The 23,189-nt window shown below is 40.6% G+C and overlaps 1 protein-coding gene across 1 annotated transcript in view; it reads left to right on the top strand.

Moving 5' to 3' along the window:
• LOC131691802 (uncharacterized) overlaps positions 1-23,189 on the top strand; it is a 68,547-nt gene that overhangs the window by 25,356 nt on the left and 20,002 nt on the right. Inside the window, exons 2-3 of the mRNA XM_058978453.1 lie at positions 21,028-21,586; positions 21,717-21,850. Of these exons, the coding sequence (XP_058834436.1) occupies positions 21,028-21,586; positions 21,717-21,850 (693 nt within the window). The remainder of the gene's footprint in view (positions 1-21,027; positions 21,587-21,716; positions 21,851-23,189) is intronic.

The raw sequence follows: 23,189 nt of genomic DNA, 5'->3' as shown, positions 1-23,189 counted from the left end.
AGACGCTCGAGGATGCTGTTGCTGCCGAAGAAAAGGACGCCACCTTACAGGGTGAAAGCTGGAGCACCGTTGTAGGTCGGAAGGAGAAACGCGGGAAACAGCAAAAAAAGAAGGAGGAGCGAAAAGGGGAGCAGAAGAGGAAATCAGAACCCTCGGCTCGTCAGAAGGCGCCTAAGGGAGAAGCCGTGCTCGTCAAAGCAAATGACGAGACTACGTACGCAGCACTGCTCAAAAAGGTCAGAGAGGACCCGGAGCTGAAAGATTTGGGGGAAAACGTGTTAAGAGTCAGGCGTACCCAAAAAAATGAGATGCTCCTCGAGCTTAAGAAGAATACTACGACTAGTAGCTCTGCCTTGCAGGAGACTATAACTAAATCAATGGGCGGAAAGGCAGAAGTTAAAGCCTTAAGCCCGGAGATGGTAATCGTGTGCAAAGACCTCGACGAAATAACGACGGAAGACGAGCTGAGAGGTGCTATGAAGCAGCAGTGCAAACTGGGCGAGGTGCACATGACGATCCGGTTAAGGAAGGGATACGGAGGAACGCAGATAGCGATGATACGTTTACCGGTAACCGCTGCAGACAAGGCACTGGAGGTAGGTAAGGTTACAGTTGGATGGTCGAGATGCCTACTGAGAGCCGCCCCACGAGTAAACAAACAAGCAGAGAAATGCTTCAAATGTTTAGGCTTTGGACATTTAGCAGGGGCTTGCAAAGGCCCGGACAGATCCGGGATGTGCTGGAAATGCGGAGAGACGGGCCATCTTGCGAGAGACTGCACGCAGAGGCCGAAGTGCTTGCTTTGCACCCCAGCGGAAGGGAACGACCATCAGACGGGTGGCTTTAAATGCCCAGCGTACAAGAAGGCGACTGCAGGCCAACGGTGATGGAGATGACCCAGATAAACCTGAATCACTGTGATACCGCACAGCAACTGTTGTGGCAGTCTACGACAGAAACTATGTGCGATGTCGCTTTGATCGCAGAGCCTTATCAAGTCCCCCCTAATAACGGTAACTGGGTGGCGGATAGATCAGGAACCGCAGCGATACAAGTAATGGGAAGATTCCCTATCCAAGAAGTGGTAGAACGTTCCTATGAGGGTTTCGTGATAGCCAAAATCAACGGCATCTTCGTATGTAGCTGTTACGCTCCCCCAAGGTGGACAGTAGAGCAGTTCAGCCTAATGCTGGAGCAGTTAACCGAGCAGTTGATCGATCGGAAGCCGGTAGTCATTGGTGGTGACTTCAACGCCTGGGCTGTGGAATGGGGCAGTAGAGTAACCAACACAAGAGGGTGTATCCTGCAGGAAGCTCTAGCGAAGTTAGACGTACGATTGTGCAATGAAGGCTCTGTTAGTACATTTCGGAGAGACGGGAGGGAGTCCATCATAGACGTCACATTCTGTAGTCCCTCATTGACGGCGAACATGAATTGGAGAGTATGCGAAACGTATACGCATAGTGACCACCAGGAGATTCGCTACCGTATCGGCCAACGGAACCCCGCGGCAGTACAGAGAAGGGTGACCGGCGAACGAAAGTGGAAGACGAAAGCCTTCAACAAAGACCTCTTTGTTGAGGCACTTCGGCCGAACGGCGGGACCGAGAACGTGGATGCGGCTGACCTAACAAGAAGGATTGTGGCGGCTTGTGACGCCACAATGCCGCGAAAACTGGAACCACGCAACAAACGGCGTCCAGCTTACTGGTGGAACGAGACGCTTAGTACGTTACGCGCTGCTTGTCTCAGAGCCAGAAGGCGGGCCCAAAGAGCAAGGTCGGAACCAGATAGAGAAGAGCATAAGGCATCGTTTCGGGAAGCTAGGGCCGCTCTAAAACGGGAGATCAGACTTAGCAAGTCAGAGTGCCACAAGGAGCTATGCCGAGAAGTAGACGCCAATCCCTGGGGTGACGCATACCGAGTCGTGATGGCGAAAATGAAGGGTCCAACGACGCCAGTCGAAATGTGTCCGAGCAAGCTGAAGATAATCGTCGAGGGTCTTTTCCCGAAGCACGATCCAACTATATGGCCACCGTCACCGCACGGCGAGGAAGAAGGAACAAACATGGATCGGCAAGTGACTAACGACGAGCTAGTAGAAGCATCGAAGCGCCTAAAACCAAAGAAAGCCCCTGGTCCGGATGGAATACCAAACGTGGTACTGAAAGCTGCGATCCTGGCATATCCGGACATGTTCAGGATAGTGATGCAGAAGTGCCTAAATGAAGGCAACTTCCCCGAAATGTGGAAGGTCCAGAAGCTGGTGTTGCTGCCGAAGCCAGGGAAGCCACCTGGCGACCCGACCTCGTACAGACCCATATGCCTGCTGGATACACTCGGAAAACTCCTGGAAAGGATCATTCTTAACAGGTTGACGAAATTCACGGAAGGTGAGCGCGGACTGTCCAAGATGCAGTTTGGTTTCCGCAAAGGAGCATCGACAGTGGATGCAATTCGGATAGTGCTCGAGAGTGCCGAGAAGTCATCTAAACAGAAGCGAAGAGGAGATCGATACTGCGCTGTGGTCACGATAGATGTGAATAACGCGTTCAACAGTGCCAGCTGGGAAGCCATCGCTGCAGCGCTGCATAGAATGAGGGTTCCCGACTATCTGTGCCAGATCCTGAAGAGCTACTTTCAGAGCAGAGTGCTACTGTACGAGACGAGCGAAGGACAGAAGTCATTGCGTGTCACAGCGGGCGTTCCTCAGGGCTCCATTCTCGGTCCAACCCTTTGGAACGGGATGTACGATGGGGTGTTAACGCTGCAGCTGCCTAGGAAAGTGAAAATCGTAGGTTTCGCGGACGACGTGTCACTAACGGTGATGGGTGAGACACTTGAAGAAGTGGAGGTGTCGGTGACGGAGACAATAGACGCGATCGAGAGCTGGATGAACGGGGTTAAGCTGCAAATAGCTCGCCACAAGACGGAGGTGTTGTTGGTCAGTAACTGCAGATCGGTCCAACGGATGCAGATCGACGTCGGAGGGCACGTGATTGCATCGAAACGTGCATTGAAGCAATTGGGAGTTATAATCGACGACCGGTTGAGCTTCAACAACCACGTTGATTACGCCTGTGGAAAGTCGGCGAAGGCAACGAACACAATAGCGAGAATCATGCCAAACGTCGGCGGTCCGAGAAGCAGCACGAGACGTCTGCTATCTACTGTTTCGTCATCGATACTCCGATATGGGGTTCCTGCCTGGAGTGCTGCGCTGAAAACCAAGCGGAACCGTGAAAAGCTAAACAGGACATTCCGACTGATGGCCGTACGAGTCGCGAGTGCCTACAGAACAATATCGTCGGAGGCAGTATGCGTTATCGCCGGGATGATCCCCATCTGCATTACCCTGGCGGAGGACGTGGAATGCTATCAGCGGAGAAATGCACGTAACGCTAGGAGACAGGTTCGAGCGGACTCGTTGGCTAAATGGCAACAGGAGTGGGACAACGCGGAGAAAGGAAGGTGGACCCACCGACTCATCCCAAATGTATCGGCCTGGGTACATAGGAAGCATGGAGAGGTGAACTTCCATTTGACGCAGTTTTTGTCCGGGCACGGATGCTTCCGGAAGTACTTGCATCGGTTTGGACATGCTTCGTCACCCCTTTGCCCGGGTTGTGCGACCGTGCAGGAGACACCGGAACACGTGGTCTTCGAATGCCCTAGATTCGAAGAAGTTCGTAGGGGTATACCTGGTATGACAGCGGACAATATCGTCGAAGAGATGTGCCGTGACGAACATACCTGGGACGCTGTCAACAGAGTGGTCTCGAGCATACTCTCCGAGTTGCAGAGGAAGTGGCGTAGAGACCAACAAGAAACCGCAAATCGGGTTTCGAGAGAAATTCCGCCGCCGGGGAACTCTCCAACTGTGTAGACTAGGTCCACCGCCGGGGACCAGTTGAGTAGTGCGTGATGTAGCACCGAGTTGAGTCGTCGGGGCGCCTGGGAACCGGACGTCAAGCTTCACCGGAATCGCTGAACCGACCTCGACATCCTTCCGGGTAGCTCGTGAGTAGGCTATATCCACCGCCGGGGATTGGACCGAGTAGACCGCGTCGCAGAGCTAGCAGTGGGTCGTTGGGGCGCCGGTGAACCGGAAGTTACGCTCCAACCGGAATCGCCGGATAGACCTCAGCACCTACTGTATGGCCCGTTGAGTAGGCTAGATCCACCGCCGGGGACTAGATCGAGTAGATCGGGCGAAACGGAACGAGAGGAAGCCAAAGAGCTCATGAAATTGTGGTGCTAAAACAAAAGAAGAATCGGTACCGGGGGAGCCTCCTTCGCCGGGGAACTCTCCGTCGGCGTAAGCTAGATCCACCGCCGGGGACTAGACTGAGTAGACCGCGACGAAATACCACCAGTCGCAGGTCGTCGGGGCACCAGCGAACCGGACGCTCTGCTCCACCGGAATCGCCGAACTGACCTCGACATCTGGTTGGTTGGCTCGGTTTCGGGAGAACTTCTCTCGCCGGGGAATTCTCCGTCGGAGTAGGCTAGGTCCATCGTCGGGGACTAGACCGAGTAGTTCGCGAACAAGTCTGGTGCTCAAAGAGTAAACGGCGTTGAATGGTGCGAGAAGGGAGTTGCGGTGCTAACCGGCACAAGCGAGCCGCAGGGCTCAGTGAATTAGACAGTCAGAAGTTTGCCGCTCAGACTGTACTCGTAGGGGAGGAGTACTAAGCCTCGACTCACAGCCAGCTTTCCGACTGCCATGCAGAGCTTGCCAGTCTGTGTGGATGGTAGAGAATTGGTGGTGTGTAGAGGAGTGGGGCTGTAACCCTACGGAAGAAACGAACTAGGAAGTAGTTGAATTAGAGTGCGTGCTATGCACATAAAAACCTCTCCCCGAAGTAATGCCGTAAGGTAGTGCCGGGGAGGAATCAGGTTCTGGGCAAGAGCAGTGGTTTTTAGCGGGTCGGGTGATGGCAGCCCAAACCCGTTCCCTGACAATGGGGTTTTTGTACATTTTTCCTCACTCAGGGTTTTTCTGAAAATTTTTTTACTGCTCTCAAAAAAAAAAAAAAAAAAAAAAAAAAAGACATACATACATACATACATACATACATACATACATACATACATACATACATACATACATACATACATACACACATACATACATACATACATACATACATACATACATACATACATACACATATACATACACACATACATACACACAGATATTTTGCGATCTCGGCGAACTGAGTCGAATGTTATATGAGACTCGGCCCTCCGGGCTTCGGTTAGAAAATCGGTTTTTGAAGCAATTGCATAACCTTTCTATATGAGAAAGGCAAAAGAATAATATTTAATTAGCTTAAAAAGCATGAGTTCAATGTTATCGTCATGTGATTATAATTTGGAAAGGTTGGTGGAATGGGTTTGAACGTGTAGGGAATGGGGGGTTAGTAGAGTGGGAGTGGAGGATGCGTCAGAAATGGATGAAGGAAATGCGGGCGTAAGGGTGGTCCAAGGGGAGGGGAGTGATGAAAGAGGGAGGTGTAAGGGCAAGACGGGGGGGGGGGCGGCTACGCAATACTCAACTGCATATTTTGCCTTCCATTTGAGACTTGGTTTGAGAAAATCGGTTCAGTCATCACCGAAGAACCGATTTGACTTTAATTGTGGAATATGCCCGGAATTCCGGACTTCCGGAATCGTCGATAGTGGACAATATATTCAAAGAATGTTTGATTGGCAATCAGTGATCTAGATCTGCGATTAGAAGTAATTTGGTGACCATTTCAATAGTTTTTAGCCTCTGAGGTATTACGATTGTACCGATTTATGTAGGAAATTCCAGTGTATCCTTACTAACACCCCTGTAACTCCGGAAGAAAGAGTCAGAACCGAATGAAATTCAGCAGCAGTCAATGGCATTACTGTATCTTTCATTTGAAATCAAGTTTGTAAAAATCGGTAGAGAATTCGTTGCGGAATGGGTGTGATATTAGCTTAGGAACTTGGCGGGTTCCCCGGGGGCGTCATGAACCGTCATAGGTGGCCAATGTGGTCAAAGCTGCTTTGATTGATCATTAGTGATCCAGACCCGCAAACTAGAGTAATGTTACATCATTTTTAATATGTTTTACATCATTTGAACATCATGGTGGTACCAGTTTATATGGGAATTTGCTGTGTGACCGCACTCTTCAACCCGTAACTCCGGAACCGGAAGTCGGATCAACTAAAAATTCAATAGCAGCTTATGGGAGCGTTATACCTTTCAGATGAAACTAAGTTTGCGAAAATCGGTTCAGCCATCTCTGAGAAAATTGTGTGAGTTAAAATGACACACACACACACATACACACACACATACACACACACACAGACATTTGCCGATCTCGACGAACTGAATCGAATGGTGTATGACACTCGGCCCTCCGGGCCTCGGTTAAAAAGTCGATTTTTACAGTGATTGCATAGCCTTTCTTTATATGAGAAAGGCAAAAACCAAAGAATGTTCGTTGGTAGCGCTATCGAAGATAGAAAAAAACAAGTTGAATTAAAAAAATATTCAAGGTTGTCGGAGTTATGGCCCATGCCCCGAAGGATGTTTTTTGGCAGAGGTTTGTGGTGAACGCTCTCCAAGTAGAACCGCTCAACAGAAATCCAAAAACTAAAAATCCTATTGAAGAAAAATGTATTGTGGTGTACTTGAACGGATCGGTTTCTCAATAGAAATTTTTTTTTTGTAAAAAAAACATGTTGATCAAAAAATTGAGTTTTGTGGTGTTAAAAATTTTAATCAAAAATTTATTGTAAATAATCGAAATTTCGTGCAAGTAAACGAGAATGTAAATACAAACAATTCAAAAAAAAAGTTTATGAAACTCGGATGAATAGTTTTTGGAATACCACGTTCACCGCAATGGTACTTTTCAAAAAACTTCATTCCGAGGAAATTGCGTTTAAAGTTTTGTGTTAGCTTCATTCGTGGAAGAACCAGCGCACTGCAAACAACTGTAATTTAACTGTGCTGCGACCTGGATGAAATTTCTTACACATATTTTCAAAAGTATGTGCTTCAGAAAATTCAAAAAAATTTAGATTTTTTGAGTTCCAACTTTGCATATTGGTGAAATTGTTTTATGTTATTTTTTCAATTTTATATTTTTTATCCAAATAATTTTCTTACTGAAAATACGGGCTAAACAAGGTAAGTTACATTCATTTTGCACTGAAATGTTGTTGAATAAGCTCCTCATAAATAACCTGTCCTACTAACCCAAACTCCTATTCCTGAAACATCTATGAAAGTGGTATGGGTTCCCTGTACTTTCGCAAGTGGATGTTAAACTAACGTACCTTCCCTTCCCCAACGATTGTAAGGACGTGGCCAGGTGTACACTGTGATGCTTTTCTACTATGAAGAAAAAGTGTTAATCCCGAATGTTTTTTCTTGCGACACGGTTTAGTGGATATCTTGATAAATATTAGCTGATCATTATACAGCCACCCACGATTTGTGCAATCGTATATGCTATGCTATGCTATGCTATGCTATGCTTAGTATTTGAGCATAGCATAGCATCGTATCGGTTGTGTCTACGGACCCTCCAAAAATTTCAAAGTTTATTAGGAAATTAGTATGGAAAATCGGTGAACATAGAAAATAAATTCTTAAAAAATCACCTCATTAATCAATTCAGTAGTCACTACTACACCCCCCCGCCTACCAGAAAAACCAATATAACCGTTATTCTGAATTTGGATGCTTCCGGATCCGTCGATGGTGGCCAGTGTGGCCAAAGAGACTTTGAATGACTGTTGGTGACCTAGATCTACAAATTCAACAGTTGTGTTTATATTTTGGAAAAAAAATCACCTCGCCAATTCATCGCAGAATTCGTTAGAATCGGGATTTGCTGCGTGATCGTACGTATCACCTGTAATTCAGGAACCAGAACTCGGATCCACACAAAATTCAACAGCAGCTGATGGACCTTTCATTTAAAATCAAGTTTGTCAAAATCGGTTCAGAAAATTCCGAGAAACCGATGTGGACAAATCAACAAATTTTGTTTTGTAACCATACTCTTCAACTCGTAATTCGGAACAAGATGTCGGTTGAAAATGAAATTCAATAGCAACCTATGGGAATATTATACCTTTCATTTGAATCTTAGTTTGTAAAAATCGGTTCAGCCATCTCCAAGAAACCGATGTGGACATTTTGTTAACAAATCCGCACATACACACATACATACATACATACATACATACATACATACATACATACATACATACATACATACATACATACATACATACATACATACATACATACATACATACATACATACATACATACATACATACATACATACATACATACATACATACATACATACATACATACATACATACATACATACATACATACATACATACATACATACATACATACATACATACACACATACATACATACATACATACATACATACATACATACATACACATATACATACACACATACATACACACAGATATTTTGCGATCTCGGCGAACTGAGTCGAATGTTATATGAGACTCGGCCCTCCGGGCTTCGGTTAGAAAATCGGTTTTTGAAGCAATTGCATAACCTTTCTATATGAGAAAGGCAAAAGAATAATATTTAATTAGCTTAAAAAGCATGAGTTCAATGTTATCGTCATGTGATTATAATTTGGAAAGGTTGGTGGAATGGGTTTGAACGTGTAGGGAATGGGGGGTTAGTAGAGTGGGAGTGGAGGATGCGTCAGAAATGGATGAAGGAAATGCGGGCGTGAGGGTGGTCCAAGGGGAGGGGAGTGATGAAAGAGGGAGGTGTAAGGGCAAGACGGGGGGGGGGGGGGGGCGGCTACGCAATACTCAACTGCATATTTTGCCTTCCATTTGAGACTTGGTTTGAGAAAATCGGTTCAGTCATCACCGAAGAACCGATTTGACTTTAATTGTGGAATATGCCCGGAATTCCGGACTTCCGGAATCGTCGATAGTGGACAATATATTCAAAGAATGTTTGATTGGCAATCAGTGATCTAGATCTGCGATTAGAAGTAATTTGGTGACCATTTCAATAGTTTTTAGCCTCTGAGGTATTACGATTGTACCGATTTATGTAGGAAATTCCAGTGTATCCTTACTAACACCCCTGTAACTCCGGAAGAAAGAGTCAGAACCGAATGAAATTCAGCAGCAGTCAATGGCATTACTGTATCTTTCATTTGAAATCAAGTTTGTAAAAATCGGTAGAGAATTCGTTGCGGAATGGGTGTGATATTAGCTTAGGAACTTGGCGGGTTCCCCGGGGGCGTCATGAACCGTCATAGGTGGCCAATGTGGTCAAAGCTGCTTTGATTGATCATTAGTGATCCAGACCCGCAAACTAGAGTAATGTTACATCAATTTTAATATGTTTTACATCATTTGAACATCATGGTGGTACCAGTTTATATGGGAATTTGCTGTGTGACCGCACTCTTCAACCCGTAACTCCGGAACCGGAAGTCGGATCAACTAAAAATTCAATAGCAGCTTATGGGAGCGTTATACCTTTCAGATGAAACTAAGTTTGCGAAAATCGGTTCAGCCATCTCTGAGAAAATTGTGTGAGTTAAAATGACACACACACATACACACACACACACACATACACACACACACACACACACACACACACACACATACATACACACAGACATTTGCCGATCTCGACGAACTGAATCGAATGGTGTATGACACTCGGCCCTCCGGGCCTCGGTTAAAAAGTCGATTTTTACAGTGATTGCATAGCCTTTCTTTATATGAGAAAGGCAAAAAAGATTCACCCTATTGAGCGATGGCTCAGAAAAAAAATAATGCTCTTGCAAGCGCGCCGTCTACCCTGTACTCTGTAAACCTATTAAGTTTATTTCATTTTAGACTAAGTTGTGTTGGTGTGTTGCAGTGGAATCAGGAATCAGAATATATCAAATGGCACGTTCCCCGTCTGTAGTCGGGGATTTGTGCTTTAAAATCAATGCATGGTTTTAATTCGGAATATGAACGAAACTCTGTATACCATTTTTTGCACTAGAGAAATGTTATGGGTGTATTTAACAACTTCTGACGAACCATACAGTTTGATGACCAACGTAACCCGTGTTAATATTCACTCAGAAGGAGCATATCAAAACATGAATGCTTAACATTTAACATAATAAAAATCGTATTGAACACTACAAAATGAGCATTTCCAACTATTTAGTACCATCCCACTTGAATCCACCATCATCGCCATTAGACGCACCAGTAGCAACCACGAAGAAACCGTTGCTTGTGTCGTTTGTATGGAACTGAAGGAACAAATTTTTACTTTCATTCGTTTTATGACACGCAGCATCATGTTGAAGCTTCTTTTTATAGCTTGTCGTTCGATAAGCATAAATATAACGAAATTTCTAAAGCGGTTGAATATCTGTTGATTGGCCATTTCATGTTGTTATCCGAAGCTCAGCAAAGCAGTTTCGTTGGTTGAAGAGAAAATGTTTTTGTTAGATTTAAACGAGATCATTTATTTTAGGCGTTTCTGGAAAAAACAAAATAAGAGCGTGTAGCGCTTTATGAAAAAAGGTTTCAATCAGCCGTTCAGATAGACAGAAATCGACTGATAATCAACTTGGTTTGGATCTAGAATATGTTAATCAAAACACATTTCGTGCCTCGTTTTATATTCTCTTTGCCTATAGTATCAAATGTGTAATCGAAACCATCAGCGCATAGTCAGTGAAGGCTATTTTTGGCTTTTATCACATTCATATTCTCAGCTTGAGTATATTAACTTCAACCATCAGATTTCAGTGATATCAGGCTTCCCAGCATCAAGGTCTAGGCGTAGGGCATCAGTCAGCAGTAGCCAGAATCGTGAAATAGATTATTTATTATACGAGTAGGTAGGTTTACTTATTTTGAATCAACGAAAAGGTTGTCAGGTTTGATGCGTAGATCGTGATGTCATGACCATTTGAACAATTTATGATTGGTGCTTAGTTGAAGACATTGAAACAAATTGACAACATATTTTCTGTCTCATCGCCACCATATTTAGTTTCAATGTCGTCGAACGTTTAGTTGTAAATGTCGATATCTCTGGATAAAAAATTAGGTGTTGGGGCTTTTTACAGCTTATTTCCATTGCCATCTTTACCATTGGTCAAATGTAGTTCAACGATTAACTTGAAATAGTAGAACTTAAATTGAGGCGCTCGACTGCATTATTTGTTTCGCTGTAATACGGATATTTCACAATTTCATTGCTGCTTTTGTCACAATAATGTTTCTTAGGAATGAAACAAGAATACTTAATGTGCCTATTTTTGCCGTTATGGGTAGAGTGCCGCTTTCTATTTTGGGCTTTTAAATGAAGTTGTATTAACTATCTTTAATCATACGCAGAATAAAATATAAATGTACTATTTATTGAACATTTATACAATACTTATTTACCAGAAATAACTCGATTTTAAAAACTAATGAAAATAAATATTTCAATCTATGCCTCCATTTTATCCACATTAGAGCTTCCATTTCACGACAGTTAACAGCTTCCTGGGATTCGGGAAATAAATAAAAAAAACTTCCCGGGAGGTTCCGGGAATACAGAAGTTTTCTTGAAAATAAAAGTTTTCAAGCATGGTTGATTGTATGTACAATATGGTGGAACAAAATTTAGATTCCAGCTCCGAGCAACTTTTTAGGTACCATTTGTGTCCTAGAACAACTGTGCAAAATTTAAGCTCTATCCCTGAAACAATATTTTTGCGCCCACTGTTTAAAGTTTGCATAGGATTTTGTATGGGAAAATTAACTTTCACAAAATAATTCCTCCAGGAGTCGCCTACTAGTTCCTAAAAATAAATCGTTATGTGGCTTTTATAAGAAATTTAGCAAAGAAACAATGTCCCGAAAACCGCGAAACGATCTGACGCTTGAGAAAAAAGTTATTAAGCAGAAACCGATTGATGCTCTGACGATTGATAAAATATTAATTTTTTCTAGCACCACTGCTGTTGGTTGTCCAATTATACGCAATTTTGTTTTAATCCTCTCTTAATGGTCTAAATCGTTTATCTATACTATTTGGCCACCTTGGAAGGTTTTGAGGGATAAATTGAGGCTTCTTTTGTACATAATAAGAGAAAGTTAAAAATTTTGTATATAATTAGAACGTCAAAAGCAGTGACGCTATGAAAAGTGAAATTTTCATCAATCTTCAGGACATCAATCGGTTTTTGCTTAATAACTTTTTCCACAAATATCAGATCGTTTTGCAGTCTTCTAGACTTTGTTTCCTTGACAAATTTCCTATAAAAATCAGACATCTACTTACTTTTAGGAGGTAGCGGGGGACTCTTGGAAGAATTAATTTGCAAAAGACAATTTCCCCGTCGAAATCCCATGTAAACTTTTAACAGTGGGCGCGAAAATATAGTTTCACCGATCGAGCTAAAAATTTGCAGAGTTGTTCTGGGAGCTAAATGGGACCCAAAAAGTTACTCGGATCAAAATTTTATTTTTTTCAGATAACCATGTCCCACTCTAAATGTACAACTGTCCTGAAATAGTTGTCAAAAGATATCGACTACACAGCATTGAATCAATTTATAACTCGTTACTCCGTTTATACAATATCAACTTATTTTGAGTCAGTCGACTTACAACCACCAAAGACACTGGTCACGAAACTCTGCTGCTGTCTGATCCAGCGCAAAACGAACCACAATACAGTACTTCTTTTCTTGTGTGCATTGTCTTAAGAACAAAGGAAAACCTGGGTTCGAGTCCCGACCCCGCACATAGGGTTAGAAATTTTTCATAAGAGACTTTTCTAACCCGAAGAGGCGAATGACCTTAAGGTTAAAACCTCTATAATCGAAATAATAAAAAACCAAAGGAAACCGTTCGATCTACTTTTTTCCTCTGCCAAGTTAGAGCAACAAAGAGCAAAGTGAACGACAGTTAGTGTGTCTAGAACAAAGGAAACATTGTATCATGAGTGAATTTGATGAAAAAGCACTACTTCGACCCAACACAGCGGTTGTTGACTTAAGATTTTGTTCTACGCGACCGAGTCTTCGTGAGGTGGAACATTTTCTGAAGGTGAACATGAAGCTTAGGCTTAAGGATGTCATATATCTTTAGTATCATCACTTGCGCGGTGCGGTATTGATATCATTCAACACGCTAGACCAAGCAAAACGATTCACTTTACAGAACAACCTAAAACACGTGTTTGAAAGTGAGTGTGAAGATACCAGTATATATAGAAAACAATTATATAGATGTAAGGCTACATGATTTGTCACCGCGTACGCCCCATGAATCAATTACAAAATACATGTCTCAATTCGGAGAAGTGGAATCAGTCACACCTGATACTTGGAGAAACTTTTTTCCGGGTATTCCCAACGGTGTTCTTGTGGTGAGGATGCGGGTCGTAAGACCTATTCCCTCCCACTTGACTATAGAATTCAAATATAAAGAAACTAACATCAAACAAACCACGCTATGCACCCACGAAGGGCATACTCCTACGTGCAAGTACTGCAACCAGACGGTACATCATGGAACACCTTGTGTGGAAAATGTTGAGGAGAATGCATCACAACAAATTGCCCACACATCTTCGGCAAACCAATCCGAAACACAGTTTTCAATAACATCACCAGAACCACAAACGGTTTCCAATTTTGTGGCAGCTGTTCAAGCCATAATAACAACTGTAAAATCAGCATACAATGCTTCAGAATCAACGATGAAAACGCAATGGACCCACAAGATATTATCCCGCCGCGAAAGAAAGTCTCCCCGCGCAATAAAAAGTTGCGTGGACGAGATCCAAAGGACACTCAATAACATTTGTTTTTATACATTTTTATATTGTAATTATTTAAGAGACCCACGGCTCCGTTAAGCTACCGCAATGAGCAGTGTCAAAAAAAAACTTATTTTGAGTGATTGTTCTTCGATCAACCTCGGATAACCTAAATTTTGGTACTCATGAATACGATTGGGACGATATCCTGAACGCAGCTGCTGAAGTTACTGTCCAAAATTGGAATTCGTTGCAGAGCATTTCGATGGGATGGGATCAATTTAATTCAAAGCAACTTCTTTGGTTACCTTGAATGAAATGATTCAGCTGCTCCAGGGTAGTGTGCGATCAAGTCAAAAAAACGTGATATATCGAATCCATTCCCGGCACAGTTGGATCAGCATAATTCCGAATTAAGATTAAATCAAAATAAAGCGGATAATGGACGAACTACTCAGCGATGGGTGAAGTCTACCATCGATTTCCTGTTACAGGAACCGAATTTCTTGGTCTAAAGGCAATTCAAAAATACGACATCCCTGAAAGCGACATTAAAAGAGTTTGGATGTGCATGAAATTGGACAGATACGGCTTTCTGTACTATTTTTCATACAAATTTTAATATCCCGGAATACAAAATTGTATGTATAATTCATATAACAAAATTGAGATTACAATTCCAGTATAACGAATTGGACGAAATATCAGTCATTCCACACGAAGTGATCAAGGCACATGTAATCGACCTTCACAGTTTTGAACCAAATTTGGAGGAATTGTTCATCTAGGCCCAATATATAAAAACCCAATTTTTTGTGTCAATTGAACCACTCGTCGGGCCATAGGAGCACTCTTCGTTTTAACAAATTGCCAAAACTCTTGATTTTCTTTTGATCATATCTCCGGTTCTATTTACTAGAAAAAATATTAATTTTTAACGGCAGTGCTGCCAACTATGCAATTTTTTCAGTTAAATATTAAAAGTTACATATTTTTTCTTTCAATACATATATTTTAGTTTTGAAAATTCTAATGTCATCGTGTTCTTCAGACGTTTTACAACACTTATAACCTCAAAATAATTTGAGCCTATCCTTAGATACTCTGTTTTGAAGCAAAAAATCGCTATTTCCCATATAAAATCGCAAGTGCGCAACAATAAAAAACAAAATTGAGTATTCTGAGTTCACACATAGTTTGTGAAGTGACGAGAAATGATGGAAAACTGCGTTTTTAGTTTGCTTCTAGCAGATTAGGGTCGATTTTTATGGCTGTTTGAAGATTTTCTCAATTTTGGCCAATAAAAATGGATTTTTGTATGAGAAAATGCGAGTTTTTCCTTTCAAAGTGGTGTATCTCAGGATGCGCTCAAATTATATTTAGATTATAAGTGTTTTTTTTTTGTAAAAACACGGTGATGTTAGAATTTTTAAAAATTAAATATATGTATTCAGAGAAAAATTACCTTTAAAAATTTTACTGAACAGTTGGCAATATTTTTCCTAGACTCCCTAAACAATTTTCTTCAAAAACCGTTCGCGTTAGCACGATATATTTGCAAACCATCCCAATTTTTTGAAACTAAAACTAATCGAAAATTTAAAGAAATCAGCCCAATTTCCGTAACTAATCTTTATTTGCGAACACTTTTATTGAAGATCTATTAAAATAAGAAAGAAGAATTTTTAAAAAATCCAAAACCACTAAAGTTACTGTAAAGAAATGCGTCGCGGTAATAATCGGCGAATTTGCCGATTTTAGCATGAAAACATGAACATTCTTCAGCAATTACTTGCGTGATGTTTGGACACTATACCTTAAAAATATATAAATTCCCAGTTCCTGGGAAGCCAAAAATCCCGGGATTCCCGGGAAATAAATTATCAGGATGGAACCTCTACTCCACATGAAAGGATCACATCGGATATTAGAAGAAAAGTTTCCGAAACATCGGTCCCAGGACGATACCACGCTAAAGGTAAACAACGGTTAATGATTGGTTTCCTGTCCAACCATGCATTGTCACAAGCCGATTTTTTTGGCAGATAAAAATTTAATCGATGTAGTTAACAATCAGCTTAATAACTTGAAGGAATTGATTACTTATTCTCAGAAAAGCTGTGCAATTTATGTTCTGATTTATGTTATAATTTGGTGGCTTTCCTATGTGTTTAAATGCAGCGTGATTGTTTTGATTGTGGTTGTGACACATTCTTTCGTGACGTTTACAACGATTTCACGAATCTTCATTCGACAAATATGTTAAAACTTTATCAAATGATCGCCTACATCAAAACTTTTTACAGATTCGGAAAGTAGACAAAATTTCACGAAAGATTCAATCAAAATAAACTGAATATTCTAGAATTTTATGCTTTGAATTTTATTGAAATACGTTGAAAGTTCTAATTTGTGACGCGTTGTAACGTCACGTTACATTGTCGGTCATAAAACAATCCTCTTCCAGTATATTCAGTTAATGTCGATAAAATCTTTCGTGAAATTTTATCTACAGTCTGAATCTGTAATAAGTATTGATGTATGTGATCATGTGATAAAGCTATAACATATTTGTCGAATGAAGATTCCTCAAATCGTTGTAACGTCACGAAAGAATGTGTCTTGTGCATCTGAAATAATATGGCTATAATTAGCGCCACAGCATTTATTAACAACGTTTTATAATTGTTGAACGCTAGGACATGCCTAGTGGTTCTAGAGTTCAACAATTAGTTAATTGTGTTTTATAGTAAATTAATGATAAATTGGTTGTCCAGTTTAAATAAAGGTATGTTTTAGACATCGTTCAATATATTTATGGCAGTTTTTGTTGAACTCCGCTTTTAATTTATGGAATGCCAACCGTTAAGAATATCGATGCTAACGCAGTTTCAGAAAGAATGAACAGTTTTGCGCCATTCAATTCATTTTAATAAATATTCCTCTGAGATAAATAACAAGACCTGGTTCACAGTCAATGTAAAGGACGCTGCGATGCAAACTTTAAACTAGTTTTTCTCGAAATCGAATCAATATATCGTCACTTAGTCCCGTCTGACTTAACACCGACCAAATTTGAAAATGGAGCTTTTGGAAGTCGCCTATTTTCAGGATCATCACATGTGCAATGCAACACTGATCTCATTCAACATGTTAGACCAGGCAGACATATCCATTTTGCCGAGCAACTTGAAACGCGTGGTTGAAAGTGACAGCATAGGGATTAAGATTCCCGCATATATGAAAAATCACAATATGGAGATAAGGCCACATGACTGCATACCTCTGAGAATGCGGATCAAAAGACGCTACTTAAGTATACAATCACGGAACTATTAAATAAACCACGCTATGTGCTCATAACATACGTGCATGTATTAAAATCAAACGCTACACCATGAACAATCCTTGCGCAATACAAAGATACAGATACAGAGGAGAATACATCTCAGCAAATTGCCGGCTCATCTACGATAAACCAATCCAAATAGAGTTTTTCATATCTACGGATTCGTATAGTTTGTATTAAAACCTAGAACGTTACACTTGCATTTTCCACCCTAGAACGTTGCACTGGGGTACAAAAGTACCCCACGCTTTGATCGCAATTTTTGCAGGTAAAAATGCAAACAAAAGAAATGTTTAGTACCTCATTTTCTTCGTTTTTTAAATGCAAAAATTGCAGCTGTGTAAGTGAAAGTACGGAATTTATTGAATCAATGATACATAAATTGGCTTGAACAAAAAAAGTGAAAAAATCGCGGCTATGACTATTTTCATAAAAATTACTATAACTTTGCGAATTTTCAACCGATTTGGAAAAGTTGAAAGAATGGCCTAGAAACGGTATAAAATCGAATTTCGATAATTTTGAATAAGTGCAATTATTTGAAAGAATGAAACTTTAAAAATCGGATTTTGGAAAATGGGCTAGAAATTGAAACGAAAAAATTATTTCTAACCAGTAACACATTGGTAACACTCAACGTTACTGTTACAGCAGTTACTGTGCGCAAATTATACTTGCGAGCCATTGTTTTGAAAAACTATAAGAAAGTAAACAACACAACAATACAAATCAGCAAAAATGAGAACGATTTTTTTCTACTTCAAAATTAAATTAAATTAGTTGAATAAATGATCAAAAACGATTTTCTAGAACTAATTGTTACTTACGTAGTAAAACAACCAGTATTTAAACTGGTATTGTCACGAGTCACATTTCCACGGACAGAAACCTGACGAAACGCTAACGGCAACCGTACACTGGGGTACAAATGTACCCCACGCCAACTTTGACACCTGCTTCCACGAAGTCTATAAGCAAACTGGCTATACCACCTTTCCCTACTCTTACTAGGAACTTTAAATTGAATTATGGTTAGGGTCCCAGGTTGATAAGTGGGTCCCAGGTTGAATTCTCGTCTTCACACGGCTCCAAAGAAGGCATGTGGTACATTTGTACCCCTGTGCAACGTTCTAGGGTTAACATCGTACAAAACACAGTTGAGCAGCTAGCGTTTCAAAATACGAATTTTATGACGTGTGAGTGTTTAGTTTACAACGAATTTTGTATCATAAGAGTATTATTTTATGTAATACACTTGTAAATATTGTGCGCAGGATTGTATACCAATCATTCGATGACTTTTAACTTCATTGAGCCTGAAATTATTGTTATCAGAAGTCGAGCATCATTTAGCTAAACGAGGTGGAATATTACCCCGGATTAAATTCTCTCAAAATTCTTCATTTTATTTGTTTAACAGAGTTCTAACAGAGAATGCCTCATATATTGTGAAAAAACCAAGATAAATTAGGATCGAGACGGTTCAATAAGTTGACCCAGACAAACTCAAAATTTCCCATTTCACAAAAAATTTAATTACTTTCACAATTTTTATCCGATTTAAACTAATAATCGGTTATTAGCAGGCTTTAATTTCCGATAAAAATATAATTTTTAAGATTCCTTTATCTTGTCCAAAATCGTTTTCGTTAAAAATGAGGAAAAAAACAAAATATTCGCGCGACCAAAAGTGCATTCAATTACCTTTAATCGAAGACTACATATTAAGAAGACTGATATCTCCTTCCTTCCCCATACAAACGAGAAGCAACAGAGGTTGCAGTACCTCTATTGGAGGAATGTAGGAAGTTTAATGTAAAAGTATATATGTGCGTGTGCATCGCTATGGGAAGTATTATCTTAACCCGCAAGTGGCGTTGCTGTTACTGTCTCCAGATTCTGGACAGAGTTGCCAGTCTTCTTGATATGCAGTCTTTGCTTTAATTCATTATAATATTATTTCATATCGATGCAATATAACCGAAGATATTTGGATTTTACTGAACGTACTTATTATTTTAAAGGTGAAATTCATTTTTTTGATGTAAGTCGAAAACTGCTCTAATGTAAATTTTTTGGACTTCATTTTTGGATTCAGCACCCAATTTTACATCAGAAATGGTGTTCGAATTTTGTTGTTCAGATTTTTATTTTTATTTTGCAAATGTGTTATTGTTGTACAAAGAGTATCTATACTAAAATTCATTCACTCAATACACATGTCGCTGTTGTGTTATCTTACAACAAACGCATCAATACAAACCTATGACACGTGTGAGTGCGACTTTTGTTTACATTTATAATAAAAACTCGCAACACAGTCAACCGATATTCGGAATATTTGAGAGATTAATACAGAATGGATAGAAGCATCAAGTGTATTCTTTGAATTGTTTATATCATTTATGAGTTTCAGCATATTCAATATCAAACTTAAAAAATCGTTTTTCTCGAATTCTGGTAAATGGCGCTTGTCATAAGATAGCACAACAGCGATGATGTAGGTCAAATATGGAATCGGCGCGGGTTTAAATATGATCGGCGGCGCAGCACGAAAAAGGCGATCGGTGCGCTGACCTTTTTTCCTGAAATCGGCGGCGTGTAAAAATCATCGACGCCGGCGCACGACCCTAAATATTTTATGGTCGGCTACTTTCTCATGGAATCCCTCAACTGTATCTGTGCCGATTGCATCCAACTGAAATTAGAACCATACATAGCGAGCAGCTTTAACAGAACAGAAAATTAAAGAACCACTGCATTCGAACTCTTATGCTAAATTCATTTTTGGATACGAGTAAGACTAAGTTCGCTTTGATGTTCACATCCTTACAAAAATGACCGTTTTGAGCGAACCTACTCTGCTCTGGGTCCACAAACGGAGCCAGCATAATTCGAGGTATTTCTTCTTCCGTTTGTCTATTGCATAAAATTTGGATACCAATAAAAGAAACTCAATGCAGACAGAACTAATCAATTTAGTTTTTGAAATCACTGCCCTTATTGCTGGTATAACAATGGTAAGATTTCCCAAAAGTGAACACGAAAGCAGCTGGAGCATTGAATTTCGCTCATTACCCCGTTTCAAGTGAATTATTCTTATGCATGGACAAAATATTCGTTGTGTACGATGTCCGAGGGCGATGTAATCATTAGTAGTAACGGGTTCAACTAGCGAATTCTTGCAACATCAATTGAAAACTTCTATATATGCAGACACATGAATTCAACATTTGGTTGAAAATCGCATCGATCTGCTACGTTTTAAAAGCTTTATCACGAATACTCACATAACAAGAATAGACTTAATTAGGATTCGGGGAGGGGTGGGGGGGGGGGGTCAGTATGGTATTCAGAAGTGACAAGGAAGGCAGCGGTTGAACATGATTATCCTGTTAACAGCTACACTGCTAAACTTTGGGGATTAGATCCGGGACATTAGACCAAATGAGGTGATACCTTCTGTTTCGAGCCGGAAAATTAAAGCTTGCAGACAGCGACTGATGGCAAAAACAGGTTTTGGTACGGCATAAAGGTAAACTGGCTAAAATGAACCATACGCTGATTATTAAATTTTATTGCCACTCGTAAAGATTAACAAGAAAAAAATCGATTGAGCCATTCTGGGATAAACTTAAAAAATGTTGAGATAGGTTTAATATATGCGTTTGAACTTTGCATTTGTCATTCAAATGGTGAAAAATTCCAAGCTACGTTAGGGCACTTATTACTATAAATATATTTTTAAAGATTGTATCTATAACTTTGTGATCTAATAAATAAAAAATCCGAATGTCATATTCCTCTATTTCAGGTTACTTTATAGCCACGATACTATCCACAATCAGTCAGACAACCGGATTCGGGCTGATAGACAGCATGATGCTAAACCACGACATCCTCGAAATGTTGCGGTATGGTGGTTTTGACACGCGACAGCCGGCACGAATATTCTTGCCACCAAAATTTTACTCCTCGATCGTTTTCGACAGCGGCCACCGCAGCCCGGAGGAGATTCTCCGAACCAATCTTGAGCTTATGATGGAGGCCGTTTACGACGGCAGCCACCTCCAACGGAACCCATCGGTGGGAACATTATTATCGCCCACCACCCCTGCTGTCAATCGGCCCAATGCTATTTCGTATTCCGAGGACGGCGCCGGAAATCGCAATAAAGGAAGCGGAGCATTAGGGAAAAATGATGTAACAAATTTCAAATCGTTTTTACCGTCGTCGTCGTTGTTGGCACCGTACCCGGCTGCTACTAGAAAGACTTCGTCGAACTACTCGTCAATCGTGGCGGATCAGACGAGAAACGATGTGCCACAAATCGTTTCTAGCTCAGGCGGCAGACTGAACGGGGATACTACAAGGTACGTGATTTGATGGCCGGAAATTTAATTACATCTCTTTTCATCGCATCACTGAGATACATTCATTGACACAGTCGCTTGAATATATTATGTTAGTGTGAGCTTATATTTTTCTGTTTTATTTTCAAAGCGTTAACAGTCGACGGGATGGTTCGTCCTTAGGCTACAATCTTCGCTTAGCATTACCGGGGGAACCAGATGTCGACTATCCGATTTTGGGACACATCCCTGAAACGGGTTTTACCTGCTTTCAACGGCGTGATGGTGAGTTTGAATATTTTTATCATAATTTGGTGATTTGAACGAATGTCTAATGTATAAGGTTAATTCATTTTGAATAGTAAAGAACAACAGGAAAAACAAATTACAATTAATTGAAATATAAATCTAGTCCCAACCAAAATGCAAACGGACTAATCAACACATCTGTGATTAGTGATCAATAAATTACCTGGCGGGTATCTGATAGTTTTGATTCAGAGAAGATAAAGTGAAGTGATGCATAAACAAAAACGGGATGATATGACAAAAGGCAACTTTTTCGGATTTTAGCAGCTTTTGAGATTAGAATGCACGATGGTTTTGATGGTTTGGCTTTATGCTGCGTATCGGAAACTATCGTGATATCAGGTTGAGAGCAATGTGGCTTTCTTGGAAACCGGACCAGTATGCATATTCCTTATCATTGTATCTCGTTTTCGGGACGGTAGACCACACGGTTTTTACCTGTATCGTCTCGGATTCCTTTTCATTCTAGGTGGCAGTTCTAGTTGATTTTAAATTTATCTGCAACATCACGGGGCTCATTAGGACTTGTTAGAAGAAGCAGAACAGATGTTTGCCATCTGGTTTGTTTTTGAAATGCTATGGATTCCAATTAGTGATGGTTTGAAAAATGACCATCCACTTTATGATTTGTGATCAAAAGGTGTTTTTTGTTGCTTATTAGCATAATTTAGGATCTAGATTCGGAAACTTGTTTGACATGTTAATTCTACTAGTGAAAATTGGTAAATTTATAATTTGCAAAGGGGTTGGTAAAATTGTTTTTACAAATACGGGTATACAGCGGACTGTTTTGAAAGGCAAAGCATATAGTACCATCATTATAGCTAATGGCCCAGATGGTCGGTTATGCTATTGAATTTAAATGAATCCACCTTTGTTTTAGGGTAGGCATGCATTCACGTCAAAAAGGGTCAGCTTGACCCACTTTGACATGAAAATCCTTACGCCACTCTGCAACGAAGCGTAGTCATTCACTACGCTCAGACACAAGTTTCGCTTAGTGTATGATTTTTTTCGTCGGAGTTGTTCAGTAGACTGTCCAGAAAAAAAATGAATTTTTAAAAACTCGATCGGTCCACTCTTGGGTCGATTCCTAGTCCCACCAGGAGTACTTCCTCCAAATTTGAAGCAAATCGGACAAGTCTAGCTACCGGACCAACGTGCCTGAAGTTTGTATGAGATATTTTTATAAGTAGTTGCGGCGAAGTGGACCTTATGGACCCGAGAAACAATGTCCATAAGGACATTAACGAGTTGTACGAGACGAACGAAGAGCAGAAATTAATACACAGTCACAGCGGGCGTTCAGTGGGGA

Source organism: Topomyia yanbarensis, chromosome 3, assembly GCF_030247195.1.
Source record: "Topomyia yanbarensis strain Yona2022 chromosome 3, ASM3024719v1, whole genome shotgun sequence".
In the NCBI taxonomy this organism is placed as follows: domain Eukaryota; kingdom Metazoa; phylum Arthropoda; class Insecta; order Diptera; family Culicidae; genus Topomyia; species Topomyia yanbarensis.
This window is presented reverse-complemented; position numbering and strand designations above follow the sequence as displayed.